Source organism: Podarcis filfolensis, assembly GCF_964270895.1.
Source record: "Podarcis filfolensis genome assembly, chromosome: 1".
Lineage (NCBI taxonomy): Eukaryota > Metazoa > Chordata > Lepidosauria > Squamata > Lacertidae > Podarcis > Podarcis filfolensis.
This window is the reverse complement of record NC_139604.1, coordinates 49,673,314-49,699,027: the sequence shown is the minus strand read 5'-3', so window position 1 is coordinate 49,699,027 and position 25,714 is coordinate 49,673,314. Positions and strand designations below refer to the sequence as shown.

At 43.8% G+C, this 25,714-nt stretch overlaps 2 protein-coding genes and 1 long non-coding RNA gene across 11 annotated transcripts in view; 1 reads left to right on the top strand and 2 right to left on the bottom strand.

Annotated features, from left to right (window-relative positions):
* Positions 1-25,714, top strand: part of LOC310749485 — a 465,633-nt gene that overhangs the window by 173,167 nt on the left and 266,752 nt on the right. The window lies entirely within an intron of this gene.
* On the bottom strand, positions 1,697-6,814 carry RPL37A (ribosomal protein L37a). Its single transcript, XM_083586163.1, has 4 exons — positions 6,707-6,814; positions 4,660-4,788; positions 3,169-3,251; positions 1,697-1,841 (listed from the first exon to the last, which is right to left on the bottom strand). The coding sequence occupies exons 1-4, from the start codon at positions 6,707-6,709 to the stop codon at positions 1,778-1,780; spliced, it is 279 nt and encodes a 92-aa protein (XP_083442289.1). The 5' UTR covers positions 6,710-6,814; the 3' UTR covers positions 1,697-1,777.
* Positions 9,655-25,714, bottom strand: part of SMARCAL1 (SNF2 related chromatin remodeling annealing helicase 1) — a 44,476-nt gene continuing 28,416 nt past the window's right edge. For 6 of the 9 annotated variants that reach the window (XM_083584756.1, XM_083584755.1, XM_083584754.1 and 3 more), the window contains 7 exons: positions 22,800-23,018; positions 21,074-21,144; positions 20,360-20,462; positions 18,799-18,981; positions 17,145-17,245; positions 10,679-10,778; positions 9,655-10,105 (listed from right to left, as the gene is read on the bottom strand). In XM_083584756.1, the coding sequence (XP_083440882.1) occupies positions 9,911-10,105; positions 10,679-10,778; positions 17,145-17,245; positions 18,799-18,981; positions 20,360-20,462; positions 21,074-21,144; positions 22,800-23,018 (972 nt within the window). In that variant the 3' untranslated portion in view covers positions 9,655-9,910. The remainder of the gene's footprint in view (positions 10,106-10,678; positions 10,779-17,144; positions 17,246-18,798; positions 18,982-20,359; positions 20,463-21,073; positions 21,145-22,799; positions 23,019-25,714) is intronic. The other 3 variants (XM_083584762.1, XM_083584761.1, XM_083584760.1) reach the window with 1 other exon arrangement.

Sequence of the window (25,714 nt, the reverse complement as noted above, 5' to 3'; positions counted from 1 at the left end):
ATGTGTGCATCCTTTCAAACAGAACCGGGAGAAAAAACCCTGCTCACCTTTAAGATGGCTGAAGACAGATGTTTGCCCAGATCTGCTCACAATGTGTGTCTAAAAACACTATTGTTGATTTTACAACCAATTAAGAGTGAAATCTGGTCCAGAGGTTCTGCCACTCTTAACTCTGCATTAACCGAGTAAGATTCACCAATTTGCAATCAGTGGAAGACTTTACTTTTCCCTGTACAATGGACATGGGAACTGACACATCTTACCACTTTGCAGGGAAACCCACAAGTACTGCCTTCTCTCCAGTCCCTCTTGAAAGAGTTGCGGTGGTAAGGCAAATATAGGTTAATGCCTGCAGGTGAGGCAATCTGCTATTGCAGGAACTCTCCGAGCAGAGCCCACTTGAATTATCTGCAGCTTTGGTAAAAAAAAAAAAAGACTATAAGCCTCCATGAGATCCACAACAACTATAAAGTTCCTTTGCTGGAAAATATCCGCTACTGCAGTGAGGCTTTCCATCTTACTTACTTCTAAAAGAAAGGAAATGGCTAACTGATAAAACTACCTTCTAAACAACATTGTGCTCAGTATCTTGAGATTCAAGAGAAAAGAACACATCAGATTTTTTTAAAAAAATGATTTGAATAGACATCAAATTTTTTAAAAAATTATTTCAGACAAAAACAATTGTTGGATGTATATGGTGCTGATTTTATGAGTTTTTGTTATGTTCCAAGTTAAAGTTTAAATATTGCAACGTTTCTGCATTGCATGGGGTTGGACTAGACGACCCTTGGGTCCGTTCAACTCTACAAGAATATGATTCCCAAATGCTTTGAACTCAGCCAGTTATCTGTGTGGAAAGTGTCTCACTCACTGCACTGGCAAAATACTGGCATCCCATTAGAAAAATGTGGAAAATGCAGGGCAGAGTAATCCTCAGTCCCAATTTTTGCACGCCTGCTAGGGATCAGGATTTGGCAAAAGTGCCCCTCTACCAGTGTGGAGGGCCCTGCTGTCCCCACCAGGTGCAGTGAGGACACATTACCTCTGGCAAAGCTATTTTGGGTGGCACATGGAACAGAGCAATGCTGGTGCTAGATCCACTGATGAAAAGGTAGCGGAGACAGCTGATTTTTGCCCTGATGCCATAGCAGCCTGCAGCTGGTGGAACAAAACCATCCACACATTCACTGCCCCAGTCAGGAGGGAATCTGCTGCTCCCTGTCCTTCCAATTAGGATCGCTCCATTTTCCGAAAATAGAATTCTACAAGTATTCATGAGGCCTTAATAGCATTTTCTGTTCTGTACCTGAGCTCCATTTAGATTTGGAAGAGTAACTTTTGGTTAAAGATTTACAGACAGATAGAGATCACATGCTGGCAAAAATATCAGCTAAGTGGGATCAATTTCAATGTGAGTGATTATGTGCTTAACTCTCCTACCAAAATCAGCATGACTTGCAAGCACTTCATTTTGCATGCTTTAATTTGTTCCATTATACTTTTATTGAGATGTTACTGCTTGGCAAATATGTCTACATTCTATTTTAACTTGAACTGATTTGGAATCCACATGTATAGCACATTATTGCTACTCTTACATAAACCAACTGATATTTTGTGCAGAAAGGGAAAAAGCAAGATCAAAAAGGTAGACTGCCTATAGGACTGTTCTTGCACAAAACACCCAACAGGGTTCAATGTTCACAACCACCTTTAATTGACAATAAGGACATGAACTGTAGAGGAAGAGCAACAGTGGAACAAAAATATGCTTCTACTGGTCTTTTAACTCCTTCAGTCTTCTGATGGCAGATTTCACTGTCACCGCTGAAGTGGTGCTGGAAGAAACAAAAAGTATCACTATTATTTCAAATGAGACAAACAATTAGCAGTTTCTGTAATAAGCTTTTAAACATTTTTTTAGAACTAACAAGAGTCAGCTAAATGAAATGTTTAATAGTGCATACAAAATGTTGGGGTTCTTCTTCTTTACTTTAGATAATAATAATAATTTATTATTTATACTCTGCCCATCTGGCTGGATTTCCCCAGCCACTGAGTGACTTCCAACAAAATATTAAAAATACAATAAAACATCAGACACAAAAAACTTCCCTAAACAGGGCTGCCTTCAGATGTCTTCTAAAAGTCAGATACTTGTAGTTGTTTATTTCCTTGACATCGGATGGGAGGGTGTTCCAGAGGGCAGGTGCCACTACTGAGAAGTAGCAACCATGAGGACTGCTCCCTCCCCTTGCATCTAGTGTTATTTTTTAAACACATAGTGTCAAACCTCTTACGTCCGCCTCCGCTTGCATCCGTTTCGCCCAACGTCCGCGGCAAACCCAGAAGTAACCGGCGGGTTTGCCACCGTTCACACATGCGCAGAAGCGGCGATTGCAGCCCATGCCTGCGCACAATGGCGCCTCTCCCAGCGACCCATTTCTACCTCCGGAACGGATTATGGTCGCAGGTAGAGGTTCCATTGTACATGTTTGATAATCACATTGTTAATGCCACATGTAGTTAGGGTTTTAGAGAAGATGTGGTTAGAATACTCTACTTCAGGGATGCCCAACAGGTCAATGGCAGGGGTCCGTGGTAAATCGCGGTTGACCCCCCCCAAAAAAACCTCAACGACTTCCTAAAAAAAGCCAACAACTTTTGTCAATCCAATGGATAGATCACTACCAGCTTTTTGTGGGAGTAGATCACAGTCTCTTGTAAGCTGGACATCCCTGCTCTATTTAAATAACTTCTACCTTCCCTTTCACTCCCAAACATTGATCACTGTGAAGTTGAAGAGAAAATGTTTGATATACAACCATGAACCGTTTTTCAAGGGGTTTAGACAAATGAATTAAGAGAAGTCTACCTAGTCACTGCAGCTATGTACTATCTCATGCCTCTAAATACCAGCTGCTGGGAGTCAAGAGCAGGAACGCACTTCTACACGTCCTGTTTGAGTGTATCATAGGGTTCAGGTTAACCACACCACTGCAAAAGCAGAATCCTGGACTAGATGGGCCCTTGGTCTGATTCAGCAGGGCTCTTCTTAATATGCTTTCCAATAGCATATCAAACGCCACACAGCACCCACCACAGATGAAAATGGAACATTCCCCCCAGGCGCGCATACCCCTCAACCAATATAATTTCCCTTACTTGTATGTCCAGGCGCCACCAGCTACTGTTTTCATACAAGAGCCACAGTGCCAGATACCCACAGCTTTCCTCTTCATTTTGGTCTGTAAGAAAAACACAAAAGCTACTTACTTCCACGGGAGCATCTACCATACCAGATCACTTCCATCAAAATGCATCTCAGCATCTACTCAACACTTTAAACACACAACACAGAACATGGTTTGTTTGTAATGCATGTTTTTAACCCTACACACATGAATTTGCATAGAATCAGGTCTGAGCAAATGTAAGCTCAGGACCACACACCAGAAACGCCACATGTTCTGAAACAGCAAGCACATATTGGGAGAACCGTTTAGCCCAGAGGTAGGCAACCTAAGGCCCATGGGCCACAAGAGACCCACGGGGGTCATTTAGCCGGCCCACGAGCCGCCCCTGAACCAAGCCGCCCACTTGGCAAGTCCCCGCGCGCTGTGCTAAACCGGCACAGCACCACAACTCGCTTCCGCTGCCCTGGAAATTGCGTCTGCGCATGTGCAGATGCCGGAAATCACATCTATGAAGACACCAGAAATCGCACCTGCAGACGCACAATCTGGCCCACGGAGGGATCTCCCTGGAGTGAACTGGCCCAGGTGAGGTAAACCTTGCCGACCCCTGGTTTAGCCCCATGGATTCTCTATTACGTGCTTCCACAGGGGGTCAGTCCTATCCATCCCCCATTTAACCTCTACTTGAAATGGTGGTGTGGTCACTCAAGAGTTTTGCAGCCTGCTGTTGTTATGATGCAGCTCTACTTCTCTTCATCGTCAGCAGCTGAGGCCATGGATGTGCTGAATCAGTGCCTGGCACCATTCACATAACAAAAACTACTACAGTCGTACCTTGTTTTGCGACCGGGATCCGTTCCTAGCCGAAAAGGACACAGGGCAAAGCACCGCGTCTGCGCAAAGCATGATTTAGCGCTTCTGCGCATGCGCAAGTGGCAAACCCGGAAGTAACCCATTCCGGTACTTCCGGGTTTGCCGCAGGCGTTCGCCGGAATGTACGCTAGACAAGGCAGACGCTCACGGAGGTATTATTGTATAGAGTCTCTTTCAACTCTACAATTCTATGAATTTTCAAAAGTAGGGGGCTCATGGCTTAATTATTAAAAAACAATGGGTCCACAGTATTTAACTAACCAGTGATCTACAGCATTTGTGGCACTCTAGTGCTGTTGGACTATAATTCCCACCATCTCTAACCATTGGTCATGCCAGCTGGGACTGAATACTGTTGAATCTACAACACCTGGAGGGCCACAGGTTCCTCATACCTACTCTATACTCTCATGAATTTGATTGTAAATGATGGTTACTTTCAAGCCTCTTTAAGTTGATTATTACAAAGAATACTATGCCTGAGCAGTTTAGTTAGCACAAAAGGCAAAATATGACTATTAAGTGGAGTTTTGGAAAAAATGAAATTATGGACTGGGAGCTCTGCAGTAACAGAGGGTGCACTTACCTTGCCACAGAAGGAGCAAGTATATTTAGCATGCTGGCTAATTTCAATCTTCTTCACCATTTTCCTCAGGGAAGCTCCATATCGGGTACCATATTTACCCACAATCCCAACCTTCTTGGTTCGTTTGGCCTATTACCATGGGGGGGGGGGGGAAGAAGCACATTAAATTTTCATTTCTGGCAAAGTTATTTGCAACTATACCCACACTTACAACAATTAACAGCCTGACTCAAGGCAGAAAACTCAGAAAAACACAAATTCCAAGTTAAAACCATTTATTTCCAGTGTAGTAATGACTAACAACTTGTAATAGATACTGAACTGGCAGTGACCAGGATATATAATCCTAAATGTGATGGGGATGGAACCCACACATTTAGGATTATGTATCCTGGTCACTATGCCAGTTCAGTATCTATTGGACTGCAGCAGTCATCTATGTTCTACAAGTCTCTTATTTGCAAAGGTAACCGCAAAAATAAAATAAATTGCAAAATAAAATACCAGGGGATGGGGAGGGTGTTTTCTGCGAAGTAAATGCTTCTTTTTAAATATTTTTTTGTCATAGAATGAGAGGGCAGCTCCCTTGCCAACCGTATTTATATTCTGCTCTTTTTTTCAAGAACCTATGAGGATGAGGTTTTGTTATTTGATTTTCACAACAACTGCTGACAGATAGTAGTAGGCAAAGCCCTCACCCCTTCAGCTTTACAGCCTGAGGCCTCCCCAGATAAAGTTAAAACAACATGCTATGTGTGACACCACAAACAGAACTTTCATACCGGCCCTTTTAGTACAAATGACACAAAACATTATCCCCCTGTTCAGGCAAGCTCCCACAATCAATTACCCTAGAGCACGAACAGGGACACATGGGCCCTCCAGGTGTTGCTGGACAACCATTCCCACCACCCCTAACCACTGGCAATGCTGGCTGGGGCCTTTAAGGGTCCAACAGAGGGCCAGATTCCCATCACCTGGGCACTGGTAAGAGATCTGCTCAACCCACCCAATGCAAATTACAGACCCTTTCCTCTTCCAAAGTTTCTGATGGAAAGGCCTTTAGCCTTTTTATTCTGGATCTAGGATCAGAGGCTCGCGAGACCCACAAGGTGGTGAAAAATCCTTGGCAGACTTTTTTTGCCAAAGCATTTCAAACACACGCTTAAGAGGATAAACCCTGTTCTAATTATTCCTAGGAACAATACAATTTCCTCTCACTGAAACAGTCCAGGAGATCTGAGCACCTTTGATCTTGGAAGGGGGGAAAGCGAGAATGCGGATAAAAGGGAGGAAAGGAGCAGCAACCAAGGATGATGAGCAAAGGCCGACCTAATTTAAGAACCGGCTAAGCTTTTCTTGCAGGTAACCAGGCAGCAGAGGGCTGCCGATCCCTGTGCTACATTCATTTTTAATGTGTGTGCATGCATTGCAACATCAGTCCTAAGCTGGTGGGTCAGGACCTACCAGGTCCATGCAGAGCATAGCTTTCAAAAGGACCTTTCGGGATTCCTTAGCCACCTCCCGCGGCAACTGCTTAAGACCAGGCACCCCCCAAACTTGGCCCGCCATCTGTTTTGGGACTACAATTCCCATCATCCCTGACCACTGGCCCTGTTAGCTAGGGATGATGGGAGTTGTAGTCCCAAAACAGCTGGAGGGCCGAGTTTATGCATGCCTGCTTAAGACGAAGCTGACAACCCCTCTCTACTTTCCATCGTTTAATTTAAACTGGAGGAGGAGGGAAAGAAAAACACTCTCTAGCTGGCCGCCGCGCCTAGTCAAGCGAGGTCCCGCAGCAGAGCGCAAGCAAGAGAACTCAGCCCGCCGCGACCACCATCCCTCTCCCTCGCCTCCAGCGCCCCTTCCTCCAAGCCGGCTTCCCCAAGCGCCGGCGCCGATCAAAACTGCCCCCAATGTTCGGCTGCCTGGATTAGCCTGCCCCCATGTTTCCCACCCCCGGCGAATCCCGTGCGGGAGAGGCGAGCGACGGAGAGGATGGCGGCGGATAAAACCCGAGTACCAAAGGAAAAGAGTGGTTGCTCACCATCTTGCTACCGCTGCAGGCCGCAGGGAGAGAGAAGGAAGTGCCCTCTGCGCACGCGCAATATCCCGCCCGGCCAGGAAGGGGAAAAACTTCGGAGTGTGACGCAACCGTTGAGACCGAGGAAGCGATAGTAGGATTGTCTGCGCGCCAGGAGGTACTGCGACTCTATGGTCAAGCCTTCCTCGTCGCTCTAGCTTTTCAGTTGTTGCCTGGAATAAAGAGTAGCAGCCGCCTTAGTAGACGCGACAACTGTGAACGACTTACTTAGAGTAACTGCATCGTGCTTAAGGCACCGTACAGTAACTCCCTTTGGATACTAATCTTGCATTGTGACCCAAGCATAATAGAAAACAAGTCAGTATACTGGGGGAGGTCAGAGTCAAAAGGCTGGGACACCGGGCAATGGCTAAATATGAAAATGCAATGTGCTATATTCATTTTTAATACGTGTGCATGCATTGCAGCATCAGTCCTGAACTGGTGGGTCAGGACCTACCTGGTCCATGCAAAGCTTGTCTGAGGGTCTGGGCGTGAGTCTTGTTAGAATAAAGTTACAAACTCAAAACAAAAAAGCAGCTGGTCCCTGGTGGGGGGCCTCCAGTCCGCTTAACCCTCCAAGCTCCAGGGCAAGTGTACCCAGGGTGCCCTCGCCCCTGTACAGGCCTGGGACTTACCACTAGGTAATGGTCTGATGCAAGGCGGGTCACAACAACAGCATTACTACAGAAATAAAGTGATACCTCGGGTTAAGATCTTAATTTATTCTGGAGGTCTGTTCTTAACCTGAAGCACCACTTTAGCTAATGGAGCCTCCCGCTGCCGCTGCACAATTTCTGTTCTCATCCTGAAGCAAAGTTCTTAACCTGAGGTAATATTTATGGGTAGCGGAGTCTGTAACCTGAAGCATATGTAACCCGAGGTACCACTGTATGTGGTTAAAAAAACTTAAGAAATGGGTGCCCATATGCAGGCTTGGGTTAAAAGTAGCTCCAGAAGACGACTGCCTTAAAGGATCCACAGGGCAGTTTAGCATCAGTATAAAGGAATGCCTTTGGGCAGCTTTGGCAGGAAAATGCAGTTGTGATGCACACACAGATTTGTTACAGCCAGACTGGGCTGATGTACTGAGCTGCCTCCAAAGAACATCCAGAAATGTCAGCTGGCACAAAATGCAGCTTCATACTAACCAGAGCCCGTTGTATGGAGTGCAATTCCACTTTTATACCAGTTTCACCATTAATTAGCTGCTATAATCCCAAATCTTAACCCGAAAGCATAAATGAAAGGGCCAAGGAACTCTCCCTTTGAAGGCAATTTCCCAATTCAAGCACCATTACCAAAAAGGTCCTGTCTCCACAGCTACACCACTGCACATCAGATGGTGGGATGAGGACAGAGAGAAGGGCCTTGGAAAATTAGCTGCAAATGAGACTACTTCCATGGGAGAAGGAGGTTTTGAATTAAAGTCATATACAATAAAGGTTAATTTCAAAATGTTTTATAATTTTGTTTCTTTCAATCAAAGTGAAATCGCCTGGAGGAAACAAAGAAAATCCTTGAATATAGATTCACTGAGTTCTGCCTGTGTAGACAACCTGATTCTGCAGCTGACTCAGTTCAATGAATGGTAAACAAAGGTAGCTTGGTGGAAGGGTACATAAATTACATGCAAAAAGGTCTCCTGTTCAATTCCCACCACCTCCAGGTGGGGCAAGAAAAGGCAACTGCCAAAACCCTAGCCGCTGCCAAGTCAGTTGTAGACAATACACCAAGCCGAGCAGATTCTGTATAAGGCAGCTTCCTGTTTTCTAAACCAAGTTATGCAGGAAGGCTGGAATCAACATAGGCTCGCTATTCAAATTGGTCAGTGCAGAAGCTCCATCCTTACCCAAGAGTGAGCAAATCCCATCCCCTATATAGATGTGGCCTGGACTTGTGCTTTGGTGCTTGTAAGAAAAGGCTTGCTGGGCTTGAATAAAAGCAAAGATGCTAAATGACAGAGGATAGGTGGAAGAGCAAAGTATGCTCTACAGGTTTCCTGTTGCCTACCTGGAATAGAATCTGAAGGTTGCCAAGTCTCTTCCCCCACAAGGAATTACCCACCATCTATGACAAGGGTGGAAAACCTGTGGCCCTCCAGATGTTGCTGGATTCCAGATGTTGTTGGACTCCACCTTTCATCAGCCCCAACCAGCATGGCCAATGGTCATGGATTATGGGAGCTGCAGTCCAGCAACTCCTGGAAGACCATGGGTTTCTCACCCTTAGGTAAAGGTAAAGGACCCCTGGATGGTTAAGTCCAATCAAAGGCGACTGGGGTTGCGGCATTCATCTCACTTTCAGACTGAGGGAGCTGGCATTTGTCCACAAACAGCTTTCCGAGTTGTGGCCAGCATGACTAAACCACTTCTGGCGCAACGGAATACTGACGGAAGACAAAGCACACAGAAAACCTGTTTACCTTCCCTCCACAGCAGTACCTATTTATCTACTTGCACTGGTGTGCTTTCGAATTGCTAGGTTGGCAGAAGCTGGAACAGAGCAACAGGAGCTTACCCTGTTGCATGGATTCGAACCACGGACCTTCTCACCTTGAACCTCTAACAAGTCTTATATCTGGTTCTAGTTTATTGTAACTTACGGATTCAAGGAAAACAAACAATTAAAGCATGCCTTCTTTTTCAATACCACTGTGCAAACAAATATTTATTTTAGAAAATGTAACCAGAAGTGTTCCCTTTCTCATAGAATTTTACAGGCCTGCCCTCAAAATAGGCATCCCACAGTTCTTTCTAGCAGTTTCTTGCTTAATTATTTAAATCTGTCCCACGAGAATAGAATTGTTGAAAGCCTCTAAACTCGCCAAACAGGATTTATTTGCTGCATGAGGAGGAGTATTCCATCTCTCAAGAAATCCTGTGGAGAGGTATTAAACGCAGAGCTGCAGCAAAGATTCAAGTAGTAAAACTCATCTGTATCACTGCAGATTTTATTGGAGTCGGGATAGAGCCACAGATTCTTGATTTCCCAGCTAGAGAAGCAATAAAAAGAAGGCAGCTAAAGCTGTTCAAATCAGCAAACAGGGTAACCCATCTTAAAAACAGATATTTATTTTAACAATCAAAGCAATTTTCACTGATTATTCTTTTTGCCCTCCTTTAAATACAATCTTAGTTAACAAAAAAAGCGCAACATTTTCTGAGTTTACTGTCTGCAAAAATATTCATCAACACGCCGTTTCTTGCACAGACTTGATTCCGTTTCACTTGATGGAGTCTGTGGTCCAGAACCTTCACATGCATCAACCATTTCCACAAGCAGGGCTTCATCCATATCATCTGCATCCTCCGAGAAGGTCCTCTGGAAAAGGTTTAAGATGGTCTCTTGATTTTGGTCCTGCTAGGAAATTAAAGAGGGACATCACTGGCAAGCAGGCAAAAGAGCTCTGCTAGTCAACAGAGAACAGACTAAGAAAACAGTCAATAGAGGAGAGATGGAGGCGTTCCCCAAGTTAATAAGATGCAGACTGGACCATCAGCCTTCCTTCCTCTCCCTGCTATTTGAGTGGTAGAGAGAAATGGGACACACTGAAATAGCAGGAGGATATCTGAAGAGCAAAGGATGGAGCTTCTCCATCAAAGTCATTGCAGTGAGTGACACCATCCAATAGGTGCCTTTGATTCAAGCATGGCTGCTGTCCACAGAAGGAATCAGAATGTGATAAGTCATGCCTGAATAATTGCTTTTTTATTCTTTTATAGCAGGGGTGGGGAATCTGTGGCCCTCCAGATGCTGTTGGACTACAACGCCTATCAGCACCTGCCAGCATCGGTAATGGGAATGATGGGAATTGTAATCCAACACCACCTGGAGGGACTCATGTTTCCTACCCCAGCTTTATTGCACGAAAGACCATGCACCTTGGAGAGAAACTAAGCGCCTTCAGGAACTTAGTTTAATGTTAAAAGTTACCTTGTAGAAGAAGTAATCTTTAGCCTCGGCTGTCTCAGAGAACTTGGCTTCAGACAGGCCAGCTTCCCCTAAGACTCTGATCTTCTCTTGAATCATTGGCCTAGTGGAGAATACAGGCATTACAATTACAAAGAAGAGTCAAGCAAGCATCTTTCTTAGTGAAAGCACTGAACTAACTATAAGCATTGAACTACTCAGCCAGTAAGCAGAGGACATCACAGATGAGGATTTTTTCCCCATTACTTTGCTGCACACTAGTTCCCTATATACTGTCTTCTCAGATTTCTATGTGAAGATGTCAAAGGTCTGCATTTTAAATTCCACCCCCCCATCCCAAATAAAAACAATTCCTTCACAATGAATTTGGGATATTTTGCTTGGAAGTGGAGGAATGTGGGAAACACCAAGGAGTAACAGGGATACCAGGAAAGATAGAGACAAGCATTTGTGCTGCCCAGCAAAGTCCATCCTCTGCCTCTGTGGTTTCAAAACATCGCTATATAGACACATCTCCCCTTCTAGCCTAGGACTGGGAACTTGCACCTACAGAAAATAGCAAGAGCTCTGGGAAAATAGCAGTTTGGTATATTACTGCAGCTGTGCATATCCCTAAAGTTAAAAACTAATTCCCATGTGTAGACAAGCTGGCTGCCAACATGGGCTTAGCAAGAGGGCAAGTCTGGATCCCTGCTGAGAGGGGTGGGGGAGAGAGGGGAGAATCCTGCAGGGAAATACTGTTTTGAAAATGAATGAACCCCCACGACATTTAGAAAGACAACACTGGGGAAACTGTTGGGGTCTGCATGCACAGCCAAAGTCTTCAGATGACCATCAGTGCCAGGTGAATAAGCTTCACTTGCACTCAACTCCAGCCCAGTGAACAATCTGAAGGGGAGAGAGTGGCTGTAAGACAGGAATGAGGAACCTCTGGGTCCTCCAGATGTCACTGGACTCCAACTTCCATCAGTCCCAGCTAGCATGGCCAATAGTGAGGGATCATGGGATTTGTAGTCCAACAATGGAGGGCCCTGGATTATTTACTCCTGTTGTAAGGAATACAAGCAAAGCCTGTGTTCTACTTAGTCAGCTCCCAAAACTCTAATTTCATGAAAGTCAGGGTGTGGTATGATAATGCAACCTGAGAAGTTTTCTGATTAGAGACAGAAAGAAAGAACAACAATATCTGAAAATACGCTGTGTGTATGTCTGAATTTTTGAACATGCACAGGCTGAGAGCTGGAAGCAGAGAAGAGAAACATGAAGACATGCTTAGAACAACAACAACAACAACAAAAAGGAAGTGGGTAGATTTCAGCAAAGATTAAATTATTATAGTCTAAAGCCGTGAAAATTTCTGAGACTGGGGGTGAAAAGTTAACACATAAGATAGGCAACAGACTATACGGGGCAAATGAAAGTCAGTGAAACCCAGATGGTGCAAAGATGTAAATGAAAGGAAGATAGACAGATTTTACAGCTAAGGGACCCAGAAAGGTAAGAACATAAGGCCTGTGTGTGGATAGAAGACCATATGCAAAGCGCCCAAGTTGGGAGACTAGCAATTAACAGTGCAAGCTTATAAGTGTAAGAGTAAGTCCCATTGACTGTACAGGATTGCAGCCTATTCAACAAGGAGCAAAACAAACAAACAAAAGTGCAACTAATTAAAAAGAAAATAATTTGTTTTTAAGTAAAAGTGTTATGAAAATATTTAAACATTCTGCACAGAGCAAGGGGTCCTTTTTTTCTGTCAACGGACACTCTCTCTTTATAACCTTCCTATAACCAGCCCCAGTCAACCAGCCACATGAAATTTCTGAGCACTTTTCCAACGCAGCCCCATGTAGAGCTCATTACAGTAATCCAATGCTTATTATCACTGTGGCTAAGGGGATGCCCATCAAAAGCCCAGCTGCCACCATCAGCCCAAGCGAGCCCTGCTACACGGCAAGTTTGCCGCCACTCACTTAGCTCACTCCCACTGGTGAGTGCCATGTTCACATAAGGCAGCAGCTCATCTGTGACGGCTGCAATTGCTATGCAATAAATACAGTCCTGCCAATCAGCCTCAAGATTAAAAAAACCAGAACGTCGCTTCTTTTCAACGGAAGGCAACGCTTCATATGACAACACAAACTTTCCGCTACCCAAGTGTTCTCACAGAGCCTCGTGGAAAGAGTAAGGGGAACAACCCCCACCCTGGCAAACAGCACATTTTCTTCCACTCTCGCACTAACCATTTTGTGGACAGAAATTTACAAGTAAAATGGGGAAATGACTGCCATTAGCTTTCTTTCATGTGTGGGCGATATGTCATCTCCTAGTTTCTTCTGAGGGAAGGGTATAATTATTTGCAAAGCTGATATTCAGGGCTCCAGGGAGTACAAAACATCTGATGATGTGCCTTGCCTTGCTGCCGGTGGGCCATTTCCCCACCTCCACCTTGTAACACAATCCTCCCAAGCCTATAGGCATTCCTGGCTTCATCCTACTTTTCTTCTCAGTCATGATTGCGGACTGCTGGAGAGGTGTAACAGAAGTTACAGAAGGAATCATAGAATCATAGAGTTGGAAGAGACCACAAGGGCCATCGAGTCCAACCCCCTGCCAAGCAGGAAACACCATCAGAGCACTCCTGACATATGGTTGTCAAGCCTCTGCTTAAAGACCTCCGAAGAAGGAGACTCCACCCCACTCCTTGGCAGCAAATTCCACTGTCGAACAGCTCTTACTGTCAGGAAGTTCTTCCTAATTTTTAGGTGGAATCTTCTTTCTTGTAGTTTGGAACCATTGCTCCGTGTCCGCTTCTCTGGAGCAGCAGAAAACAACCTTTCTCCCTCCTCTATGTGACATCCTTTTATATATTTGAACATGGCTATCATATCACCCCTTAACCTCCTCTTCTCCAGGCTAAACATGCCCAGCTCCCTTAGCCGTTCCTCATAAGGCATCGTTTCCAGGCCTTTGACCATTTTGGTTGCCCTCCTCTGGACACGTTCCAGTTTGTCAGTGTCCTTCTTGAACTGTGGTGCCCAGAACTGGACACAGTACTCCAGGTGAGGTCTGACCAGAGCAGAATACAGTGGCACTATTACTTCCCTTGATCTAGATGCTATACTCCTATTGATGCAGCCCAGAATTGCATTGGCTTTTTTAGCTGCCGCGTCACACTGTTGGCTCATGTCAAGTTTGTGGTCAACCAAGACTCCTAGATCCTTTTCACATGTACTGCTCTCAAGCCAGGTGTCACCCATCTTGTATTTGTGCCTCTCATTTTTTTTGCCCAAGTGCAATACTTTACATTTCTCCCTGTTAAAATTCATCTTGTTTGTTTTGGCCCAGTTCTCTAATCTGTCAAGGTCGTTTTGAAGTGTGATCCTGTCCTCTGGGGTGTTAGCCACCCCTCCCAGTTTGGTGTCATCTGCAAATTTGATCGGGATGCCCTTGAGTCCATCATCCAAGTCGTGATAAAGATGTTGAATAAGACCGGGCCCAAGACAGAACCCTGTGGCACCCCACTAGTCACTCTTCTCCAGGATGAAGAGGAACCATTGATGAGCACCCTTTGGGTTCGGTCTGTCAGCCAGTTACAAATCCACTGAGTGGTAGCATAGTCAAGACCGCGTTTTACCAGCTTCTTTACAAGAATATCATGGGGCACCTTGTCAAATGCCTTGCTGAAATCAAGGTAGGCTACATCCACTGCGTTCCCTTCATCTACCAGGCTTGTAATTCTGTCAAAAAACGAGATCAGGTTAGTCTGACATGACTTATTTTTCAGAAATCCATGCTGACTATTGGTGATCACAGCATTCCTTTCTAGGTGCTCACAGACTGTTTGCTTAATGATCTGCTTCAGAATCTTCCCTGGTATTGATGTCAGACTGACTGGGCGGTAATTATTTGGGTCCTCTCTTTCCCCCTTTTTGAAAATAGGGACAACATTTGCCCTCCTCCAGTCTGCCAGGACTTCGCCTGTTCTCCAGGAATTCTCAAAGATGACTGCCAGTGGTTCTGAGATCACATCTGCCAGTTCTTTTAATACTCTTGGATGCAGTTCATCTGGCCCTGGAGACTTGAATACATCTAAACTAGCCAAGTATTCTTGTTCTATCTCCTTAGTTATTCTGGGCTGTGTTTCCTCTGCTGAATCATTTGCTCCAAATTCTTCAGGTCGGGCATTGTTTTCTTTATCGGAGAAGACTGAGGCAAAGAAGGCATTGAGGAGTTCAGCCCTTTCTGTGTCCCCTGTTTGCATTTCACCATCTTCTCCTCTGAGTGACCCCACTGTTTCTTTGTTCTTCCTTTTGCTACAAACATACCCATAAAAGCCTTTTTTGTTGCTTTTAACCTCTCTAGCAAGCCTGAGTTCATTCTGTGCTTTAGCTTTTCTGACTTTGTGTCTACACGTGCTGGCTATTTGTTTGAATTCCTCTTTGGTGGTTTCCCCCCTTTTCCATTTTTTGTACACATCCTTTTTTAATCTTAACTCAGTTAAAAGTTCTTTAGATAGCCACCCTGGCTTCTTTAGGCACCTTCCATGTTTCCGTCTCATTGGTATTGCCTGAAGTTGTGCTTTTACTATCTCCCTCTTAACAAACTCCCAGCCATCATGAACTCCCTTTCCTTTTAGTATTACTGTCCATGGGATCTCACCCAGCACTTCCCTAAGTTTTATGAAGTTGGCTTTCTTAAAGTCAAGAAATTGAGTCCTAGTATGCTTGGCTGCTCCTTTCCGCTGTATAGTAAACTTCAGAAGAGCATGATCACTTGCACCTAATGATCCTTCCACTTCTACCCCACTAACCAGGTCATCAACATTGGTTAGGACCAGATCTAAAATGGCTGTTCCTCTTGTTGCTTCTCCCACTTTCTGGACAATGAAGTTGTCTGCAAGGCCAGTGAGGAATCTGTTTGACCTTATGCTCTTGGCTGAGTTTGACATCCAACAAATATCCGGGTAATTGAAGTCCCCCATTACTACTATCTCCCTTCCTTTTGCATGCTTGGCCATCTGTTCCAGGAAGGCATCATCTATGTCCTCCGTTTCGCTTGGGGATCTATAGTAAACTCCCACAATGAGGCCACTGTTATTCTTCTCTCCCTTAATTTTGAGCCAAATGCTCTCACTTTGGCTTTGAGGTTCTAAATCTTGGATCTCTTCACAGGTATACACATCCCTGACATATAACGCCACGCCTCCTCCTTTCTTGTCTGGTCTGTTTCTCTGAAATAGATTGTATCCCTCCATTATTACATTCCAATCGTGGGACTTATCCCACCAGGTTTCAGTGATGCCTATTATGTCATATTTAGTTTGCTGTACCAAGAGCTCAAGCTCATCTTGTTTATTTCCCATGCTTTGCGCATTAGTGTACAGACTTTGAAGTCCATTAATCATTCCCCCGTGTCTCTTATTTAAGGATTTTTTCCTCCCACCACTAGGTCTGCGTGCTGTTTGCTCCATTCGGTCTATGACATTTGGATGATCATCTTCATCAATTGATAGACTCCTACCTTCAGGAGCACTGTCTCCCTCCCCCACATTAGTCAGTTTAAAGCCCTCCTGAAGATGCTAGCCAAGCATGAGTAGACCCAACCCGACTACTTGGCTCTGGTCTTCAGATCCTCCACCCCAAAAAGCCCCTCTTGAGCGCACTGCAAGCTCAGAGTGAGCAATAACCTGAGGCGGCTTGCATTTCTTCACTTAAACCCTTGCAAAATGCTGAAAACCAAGGAACTATCAAGTACCAGTCATCATGCACTTGAATGACACTTGTGATAAACAGGAAAGATGCTGATTTTCCAAAACTGATTCTGATTGCAAGAGCAGAGCGCTTCCAGACTCCAGGTGCTTTTGTAATAGTCTAGCATGCTCAGGTTGTGGGGAAAGTCATTGAGCAGTGCTGACGTAACATTTGGCTGCTCACTACCCATGGGCCCCAAGTGGAATCAAAGGGTTCTAACTGGGTGACCTTCATCCTCTCACAATCAAAGTTATAAACCACAGCATGGAGATGTAGAGGACCAACAGAATCATAAAATTGTAGAGTTGGAAGTGACCATGAGGGTCACCTAGTCCAACCTCCAGCAATGCAGGAATCTTTTGCCCAACTCAACCCCATGATTAGGGCTGGGTGATATATAGATCTGTAATCCAAAATGAGTTTGAGGTCCATATTATGATATCAGTTTCATAATTTTTGACCTGACAATATATTACAAATCATGGTGTGTGAGGGTGGGGGTGGGTGGGTGATTTTGCACTATACAAAAATCACAATGTGGGGAAAACCATGAAGCCGGTCAATGCCTCTAAACAGTTCCATTCCTTATTTTGGGCACTGCGATATATCAGCATATCGCAATGTTTAGCTGGTGATATTTTGCAATGTTGAAAACCAGGTATCGTCCAGCCCTACCCATGACCCAAGAATAAGAGTCTCATGCTCAATCAGCTTCCTACCACAAGTAATCATCAGCTGTGCCTTTTGCTACCAAGTAGTGAACATCCACAGAACTTGTTTGCCCAATTCGGTGCGCCCGATCTTCTGCCTGGATCAAAACCTGCATTTAAAAACCAAATATGTAAATTAGAAAACAAAAAGAGAGAGAGGAAAGCAATTACTGCTGCTACAACCCCTAACAATAAACCAATGAATCATTATGCTTGGCACTGAGCAGATGGCCCTCTCCTTGCTGACAAGAATTATTAAAATGTAAAGAACGAACGACTGAAAAGAAAACATTTTACAAAAAGGAAACATTGAGGATCAAAGAGGGAGCTAACATTCACAAGGTGACTCGAAATGGGCTAGCTTGTCACTTTGTGTACTTCTATTTTCACAATGGTAAGAACAAATGAAGAGCCCGGCAGATTCCCATATGGGATTCTGTTCCCACAGTAGTCAACTAGACGCCTAGATAAGACTGCAATAACACTCATGGCCGGTAACCACTGCAAACCTAATCCTCCATGAAATGAGTCAGGATGTTCCATTAAAACAGCACAAAAGAGGTGCTGTTTGAAAGTGTACAAAGTTTATTCCAAATTACAGTTACGATACCAAAGTTGTTGGCATCCGCCTGTCTTGGGAGACAATGGAGCACTTACAATGTACAGATCATGACATTAACCTAAGCACTGCAATGTATTTCAGTATGTGGTTATTGGAGTAAAGGCCTTCTACTGCATTCTTGCCAACTTCATTTTGAGAGGAGAAAATTGGGGATGGGGCTGCTGGACTGTAAAAATGGAATCCCGAATTAAAGCTCAACCTCTAACCTAGATGCACAAGTGACTTAGGGAAAGCCACTCTCTCTCTCACCCCCAGCTACCCATCTTCAGAAGAGGAGCAAGAGTGGTGTACCTCATACAAGTTGTGACTTTAAGGACAACGGCTTGCATACAGTAGCGCAAACAGAGCTACATGCATACAAAAAGGACTTCTTCTGCTCTCCCTCCTGCTCCTGAGGATCCCCCAACCCTTAGGAGAAGATTGGGGGATAGGGGGTCACTGAAGAGAGAGCAGAGGAAGGTGAGAGTTCAGATGAAGTCTGTTGTACAAACAAAGTGATAGTGCTTGGTGTAACCCAATCGGCAAAATCCCAAAAAGGTTAGTCATGGCTAAATCCAGTTAACTGGAGCTTAGCTGCATCCATGTCGTCGTTTTTTAATTAGGTTTTGCTCAGTAAAGATTGTAGAGGACTTGACAAATGATAAATAGGTGTAATTGTTAAAGGGAAACCTTAGCCACGCAAACACCTGAAATGGAGCAGGAGGGAGATTTGACTGAACAGTTTTGTAGTCATTAGGCCACAAGAGTGTGTTTTGGTTCAACAAAGCCAAATCAAGCAGACTATCAGCAATGTTTATTTGTAGTGGGAGCTGAGTGATCAGCAGTTGTATTAAATAGTATATGCAAAACATGTATCACCACCAGACAGATACTCATTTTTATAGGTTCCATCTAACAACCACAGCTACAAAGTCATTGTACTTTAACACATAAAGTACACAATCCAGTTTCCTCACAAATAGCCTCTTATGGTTTTATCTTAAACTCTGAACAGCGTCCTTTCAGGAGGAGCACCCCCAGACAGTATCCAAGCTGTCTTACCCCAGGGTTCCAGAACAGCTCTGCAAACACAACCAAATCAGCGGACGATAAGGTGAGCCCCATGTTAGCTGCCGTTAAGGAGAGGACAGCCACAGAGTGCTTGTCAGAGAACTGGAACTCTTGGCAGAGGGACTGGCGCTCAGCTGAGGGTGTGGAGCCGTCAATGCGAATGTACCCAATATGCTGAAAGGGAAGGTGAGGAAACAAGGGGTCACTTATCATCAGGGCTTGCTCCTCTCTCCTCACTTGGCTGAAAACTGGAGCCATGCCAAATGGAGCATTGGGATCCCACTCCTTCACTAGTCAAGTTGCGAAGCAGATAATTTATCTTACATTTGTTATATTTTTGACCTGCCTTCGCTCCAAGCAGGTTAGAGTTGCTAGGTAGCTGTACTTGTCCAGGCTTGCTGGCCATCAGTTATCACATACCTGCCAGCCAATCCCAATAAACAGGAGTTGTTGGCTGGTTAGCTAATTTACCCCCAAACACTCCCTCATGCCATCTGGTCCTTCATTCTCTCTGACCCTTCTCCCCACTGCTTGGAACAGGTAACAAGGTACTCAGCCCAGTACTATAATAAACAATTTCTGATATCTTTGAAGAGCGAGAACATTATCTAGGAAAACCTATTTTAAATTGCCTTAGCACATATTTAAGGCAGCCCTGACATATGAAGGCCATTGATACCAGGGACATTGAGGTGAACTTGAATCTGGGAGAGCTGCATTAAATCTTGGCTAAATACAGATGCCACGGATGAGGAAGGTTATTATCTTTCTGGAACCAAATGCTTTCCCTTCCAATGAAGGCTAGAACATGCAGTACAGGGAAGGCCTGTGAGCTGTTGTATTTATGAGGGACAGGAGTGCCACAAATGTCACATGACCACACCTTTCAATTTGATTAGCATCTCCCCAGCACAACTTATGGAGCAGGTAGGAGCTGCTCTCTGGCCTAGCTCTGAAACTTGGAAGCACCCAGAGCCAGTGGGACTTCTCTGAAGCTCACTGGGATGTCAGAAACAAAGCTCCAAGTCAGGGGAGTGGCAGGGTCAATGGCAAACACACAGGGAATTTTTGGCTACAGGGAATTTTGCTACAGAAATTATGTCAGATGGCTATTCAGTTGGCAGGGAGGAATGCTAATGAGTCAGTTTTACATGTAATTATTTATATTCTTCATACTGTTTAAACTTTATATAGGTCAACTTTTCATGCCTGCTTCGTTTTAACAAGTCGAGGTTTTTTTAAAGCTTTAGTTCATGACATGCTATTGATTTGAAATATGAGAACTGACAGCCGGAAGATTATCTTTAACGCATTTAATCCCTCCTGATGTTGACTGGTTTACTTCAAGGTTATTAATCCCAGTGGCCAGGTTTGTATTTTGTGATTTCTGGAAAACACTAGACAAGATGGCAGTAAGAAAATGTACACAATGGGTTTTTATACACCATTGTGAATAGGTTCCAGGCAGCTTTGTATTGTGCCAATGATACAAGAGTTTACCAGGATCTCCAAGTCCTGGAAAGGGAGTAGTAATAAATGCAGATCAATTTACCTTTTTCTCCAGTTTCTCACTGATTGTGTCCAGGATGAGTTTGTGATGAGCGAATACCAGAAACTTTTCTCTTCCACTTTCCAATAAATCAAAGATATATTCTCTACAGTGAACGAGAAGTGGGGGATAGGAGGCTCAGAAGATACACATATGATCGTTGTTCCAGAAGCAATCAGTGTATGGTCCTAGATCAGTGGTCCTCAACTTTTATTTTACTCAGAGAACTGGAAATTCAGTCAAATCCCAGTTCCAAGGACCCGTTTCTCACATGTAGTTGAAAACTACGGACCATTTTTGAAGACTATAAAGGTCAGGACTTTTCCCAACTGCAACAAATATATTATGTCAAAATCTCTGCGTCAAAATATGATCAGTTGTTTTCTACTGAAGATCTATCTGCACGTCACCTTGTACAAAATAGGCTTAATACATTTGAAATGAAAGCAATTAGGACTCATTCTGCTTATTTTTAGCAGAACCAGAAAATCTTATCTCAGCCCTCTGCACAATGGGTAACTTTAACGATAACATTTATGTAAAATATTTGCCAGGCTGGTTCAATACCAAGACCAATGCTACAGTGCTTAAATGTTTTAATTAACATTTTTCCCAAACTTGATTTCATTGCCAATCTTGTCTTGCAGTTTCCTTTCCAATGTAGCAAGAATCGCCTAGTCAGGTAGGTTTGTGTGATACTGTGAAACAGCAACTTACATAATACAGTGAATTTTGGCTTCAGCAGTCCTGTTGTAAAAGAGAAAGAGAGCTTCCTTCTGTTCTTGTTTCTGCAAACAGATATTTGAAAAACCCATCAGTTAGGTCCAGAAGGTTGTAGCTAGCAGCACAATGACTAGTGGGATTCACATGTGGCAGATTTCTGCAGCCACAATTCTAAAAGATGACATGCTTGAATTTTTAAAATATATTTACACAAGTATAAACCTCCATTGCCCCCGCGTATGTTTTGTTTGCTTTGCCAAACCTGGATAATTTGTTCTGCTGTGGAATTATTAAAGGTGCCATTATTAAAGGTGAAGTGAGAAATAAACACCCTATGGAAACCAAAAGAGGTGCAAGGACCTTTAATCGGCTCTAGCAGGAGTAAGAGTAGGAATGAGAATTCCCCCTCTAGCTCAACGTGTTGTTATTTGATTAAACTTTTTATCCTAAATCTAGCACAGGCCTAATGTATAAAGCAGACTTGGGCCACTAAATGCAACTCTAAAAATGTCTTGTGTGAATACAACATATATATTTCATACAGGTACTGTCACTGGAGTTATGAGGATGTCCAGCTCTCTGAGAGGCATGCACATAATGACAAAGACAGATTCCCCTTTCAATAATGTGTGAAATGGACCTAACCTGCAGGCTTCTGACTTTCGTTGCCATAGCTGAAGAACTTTACTGAGGGATATGCAGGTTTTATCATGAGGCAGCTGCCATCTGTGCTGGAGGAGACTCTTGAGAGTCCCGTGGACTGCAAGAAGATCAAACCTATCCATTCTGAAGGAAATCAGCCCTGAGTGCTCACTGGAAGGACCGATCGTGAAGCTGAGGCTCCAATACTTTGGCCACCTCATGAGAAGAGAAGACTCCCTGGAAAAGACCCTGATGTTGGGAAAGATGGAGGGCACAAGGAGAAGGGGACGACAGAGGACGAGATGGTTGGATAGTGTTCTCAAAGCTACCAGTATGAGTTTGACCAAACTGCGGGAGGCAGTGGAAGACAGGAGTGCCTGGCGTGCTCTGGTCCATGGGGTCACGAAGAGTCGGACACGACTAGACGACTAAACAACAACAAGCTGCCATCTGTCCCTGCTAGGTCTTGATGGAAGTTACCCCAGCAAACACTAGGTTGGCACTTTTCCCTCTTTCCTGAGGACATGCAGAGTCAACAACACAGGTTCCAAAGTTGGTCCCTGTCAACTGCCTGGACCAAGAGCTAAGCAGTGGAGACAGAGCTACCCTTCTCCTGTCTATCGTATCTCAAACTATGCAGACAGAAACTCAGTTCAGACATCACAGCAAGCCATGGTTTGTACTAACCACAGTTAAGAACCAGTAACATGGTTTGAGCTTTCAATTGTACAACAGGCAAACTACAGTTTACAGCCAATTGTCTGTTTTCGTTTCCTCTCTCTTCAGCACGCAGCTTCAGAAATTTGTTGCTCTCTCCCATCTCCATGGTTCAGCAACCTCTAGAGACAGAGCACAGCAACAACCATGACTGTGCTTTGTCGGTAGTTTGTAGAATGGCAAACCAGAGCACAAACTGCAGCTTGATATTGTGACTTTGCAACCCTTTGGAAACCCAGGTTTGTAAACTGGCACAGGGTTCAGATGTAAACAGCACACTGCATATTTAGATTTTTAAGCAACCGTTCGTCATTGTGATGGAATACAGCCATGTTCTTGCCCAACAATATTTCCGACTCACACTCTTATAGCCCTTGGCCATTTCTTTTGCAGCCACTGCCAGCTCAGCTTTTGTCCTTGCGTTAATGCCTTCAGGAGCTACCACCACCATTCTGCGCTGCTTTGCAGGGAGCTGAGAGAGCACGTCAGACTTCAGGCGACGGATCATGACGGATTCTTCCAGCAGAAGCTTCAGTTCACCAAGGTTGGATGAACCAGAATAATCCCACCCCCAAGGCCGCTGAGTGGAATAGACACACAAGAGGAAGCAAAAACTTTAAAACATCATCAGTAGCATCATCACTCATGCAAGAACTGTGAGTATACTGCACATCTATGCACTGGGATTCAGATATGGAACAGAACTTGAATTTTTAAAATAATACTAATAAGAAGGTTTGAGCTTACACGAGTGCTAAGAAACATTTGGAAAAGTGTTCTAGTGATCCAAAAACCAAATGGAGTTCCAGGCTGAGCATTAGTGTGATAACCAATATGCAAAGAGAATTCCCCAAAGATTTTAATCTCTGTCATCCTTTTCAACTGTAACTGTGCTGTAATTTGTATGTTCATCTGAGGTCAGGAACAGAAATCACACAAGTGAATGAGAAGTGTTCACTATTTTTGGTTGTTTTAGTCCACAAAAGTTATGTAAATAATTACGTTGTTTTCTGCATTTTTTTAATGTTCCCCATCCATTGAAATGCCTTTTTAAAACGTTTATTTATTTTATTACATGAATTACGTTAGTCTCAATTATCTACTATGGCTGAAACTAACAATGTAGGTTTCAGCAGAAGCAGAGCAGAGGAAGGTATCTGGGTTGAAGATATTGCCGGAGGATGTCTGATTGGAGGAGTAAGGCAAATCATGGGCATGTCAGTGCAAGACATTTAGGAGCACACATCTGGAGTCTGTTTCTCAGGTATGTCAGTAATAAATAAGAGCAGGCTTCCTCAACCTCGGCCCTCCAGATGTTTTAGGCCTACAACTCCCATGAACCCTAGCTAGCAGGACCAGTGGTCAGGGATGATGGGAACTGTAGTCTCAAAACATTAGGAGGGCCGAGGTTGAGAAAGCCTGAATAAGAGCAATCAGCACAAGTGTTTTGCACCACTTTTCAGTGAAGACAACTAAGGTGCATCCAATCCATGATCCATGAGCATTTTTTTTCTAAGGAGCTCTGAATCATGAAAATTGTATCAACCCCCTTTCTTTCTAGCGTTGCAATGGAACTCTAGTTGCAACGGAACTCTAAAGTGTGTTTACAGTTTTCTCGGCATAGCAACTGAGGGATGATCAACTTGGCAATCAAGAACAGAAGAGTCTCTGTTTGGCAGGGCACTGAAGCCCTTCCCCAGCCACTAGTCCACTCCCCTTTCTGGCTTTTGAGGTTTCAGCAGGCATGGCCCATGCATTTTCAAATATATATTTGAATCCCACAAGAGCTTGGTAGTTAAATGAAAGCGGAGATCTTCAGAAAATAAAACTCTGCAGCTAGCAGCGCATTCATTATCTACACTCCTTCGGCTTATTCAGAACCCTGTTGGCAATTAAAGAGAGCCTCAAAACATAAGCATCATATTGACAACGTTCAACGGCCTTGTAAAACTACATCCGCTAAAAACATGCATGCCCTGAATTCCTAGGATATCAAACAGCAAAGTTAAGAAGCCGCTTTTTTTGACCCGGGCCATTCTCAGTGGAAGAAATTACTTGGTCACATGTTTCAGCAAAGCTCCTGAACTTCTCCTGGCTGAGCATCTGTGACAACCTACGTGCACTTTTCTGTCTTTTAATGCTCACTATTCACATCACCTGCTTTGAAAAATGGCTCGATGGCAACTATAAAATTTGGCTCATAAATAAAAACAGGTGACGTTTCATTTGTTGCACTTTTTTATGAGCGAGAAGTGCCAAGGAGTTGTGGATCGTAAACCAATAAACTAATTCCATCTTTGCTTATTGCATCTGCTAGAGATTTGTGGTCTTCTGCCGTGAAGCTAAATCAATTCCGTTTAAAATGGAGTATTTTTCGGGGTCTTGTTTTTTTAAACTGAGGTGTTCATGTTTGAGATTTTCTTGTTGCTGTTTAACCCAGACAATACAATTTATATTAAGACTATATCCTACTTTTATTATGGCAATTTCTATCCTTATGGATCCCAGAGCAATGTTTAATCATATTTTTGAGCAACTCAGGGAAGAATTACACATCACAAAGACAACAGGGAAAGGAACATTGGCAAAGGGGGAGGGGAGCAAGTAGGAGGAGAACTTTAACCCTTCTCTTGCCCACCAATTCCTCTTCCCATCCTGCACCACTATCAGCTGGGCTGGAGAAAGCCTGGTAATGGGGAAAACAGCAGGGGGAGGGTGTTTGTGGGAAGAGTTGGTGGTGCAAGAAGGGTTGAGGGCCCACAGAATCCTTGAAGGATGGCCTGAAACAGGGGAATTCACAACAGAAAGAAATGAAGAAAAAGTTAGAATGAAGAAAAAAACAGTAAATAAGGAATAGTGATAACCACATATACCTCAGACATTAGGAATGCCATAAAGCAGAGAGAATCAACGTCTTTCCATTATAGGATAGCATTATAAATATGAAGAAAGATATATATATGAAAGAAAACTAAGGCCGAAAGTAAAATACTAAGTCTGAAAGAACTGGGATTTGTCATGGCCTTTGGCCAGAACAATAATCAAATTATGTATGTATGTATGTATGTATGTGCCCGTTAACCTTTTGCCTCCCATTAAAAACAAGAAAAGTACCTCAATTTCTGAAAAAAATGGCAAGGTGATATTATGTATATGCAGGAAATGCACATCAAAGAGAAACATTAGAAATAACTGTTAACATTGCCCGTTTATTTCAATGGGTCTATATTTGAGCAAAATGGATATGACCCATTAGGACTGGGCCTGGCGCATGTA

Excerpts from the sequence above, each read along its gene's own strand:
- RPL37A (XM_083586163.1), bottom strand. Across the intron at positions 3,252-4,659 it reads CTTGCTCCTTCTGTGGCAAG|ACCAAAATGAAGAGGAAAGC; the intron begins GTAAGTGCACCC and ends TTTTTCTTACAG. Across the intron at positions 1,842-3,168 it reads GGTGGCGCCTGGACATACAA|CACCACTTCAGCGGTGACAG; the intron begins GTAAGGGAAATT and ends TGTTTCTTCCAG.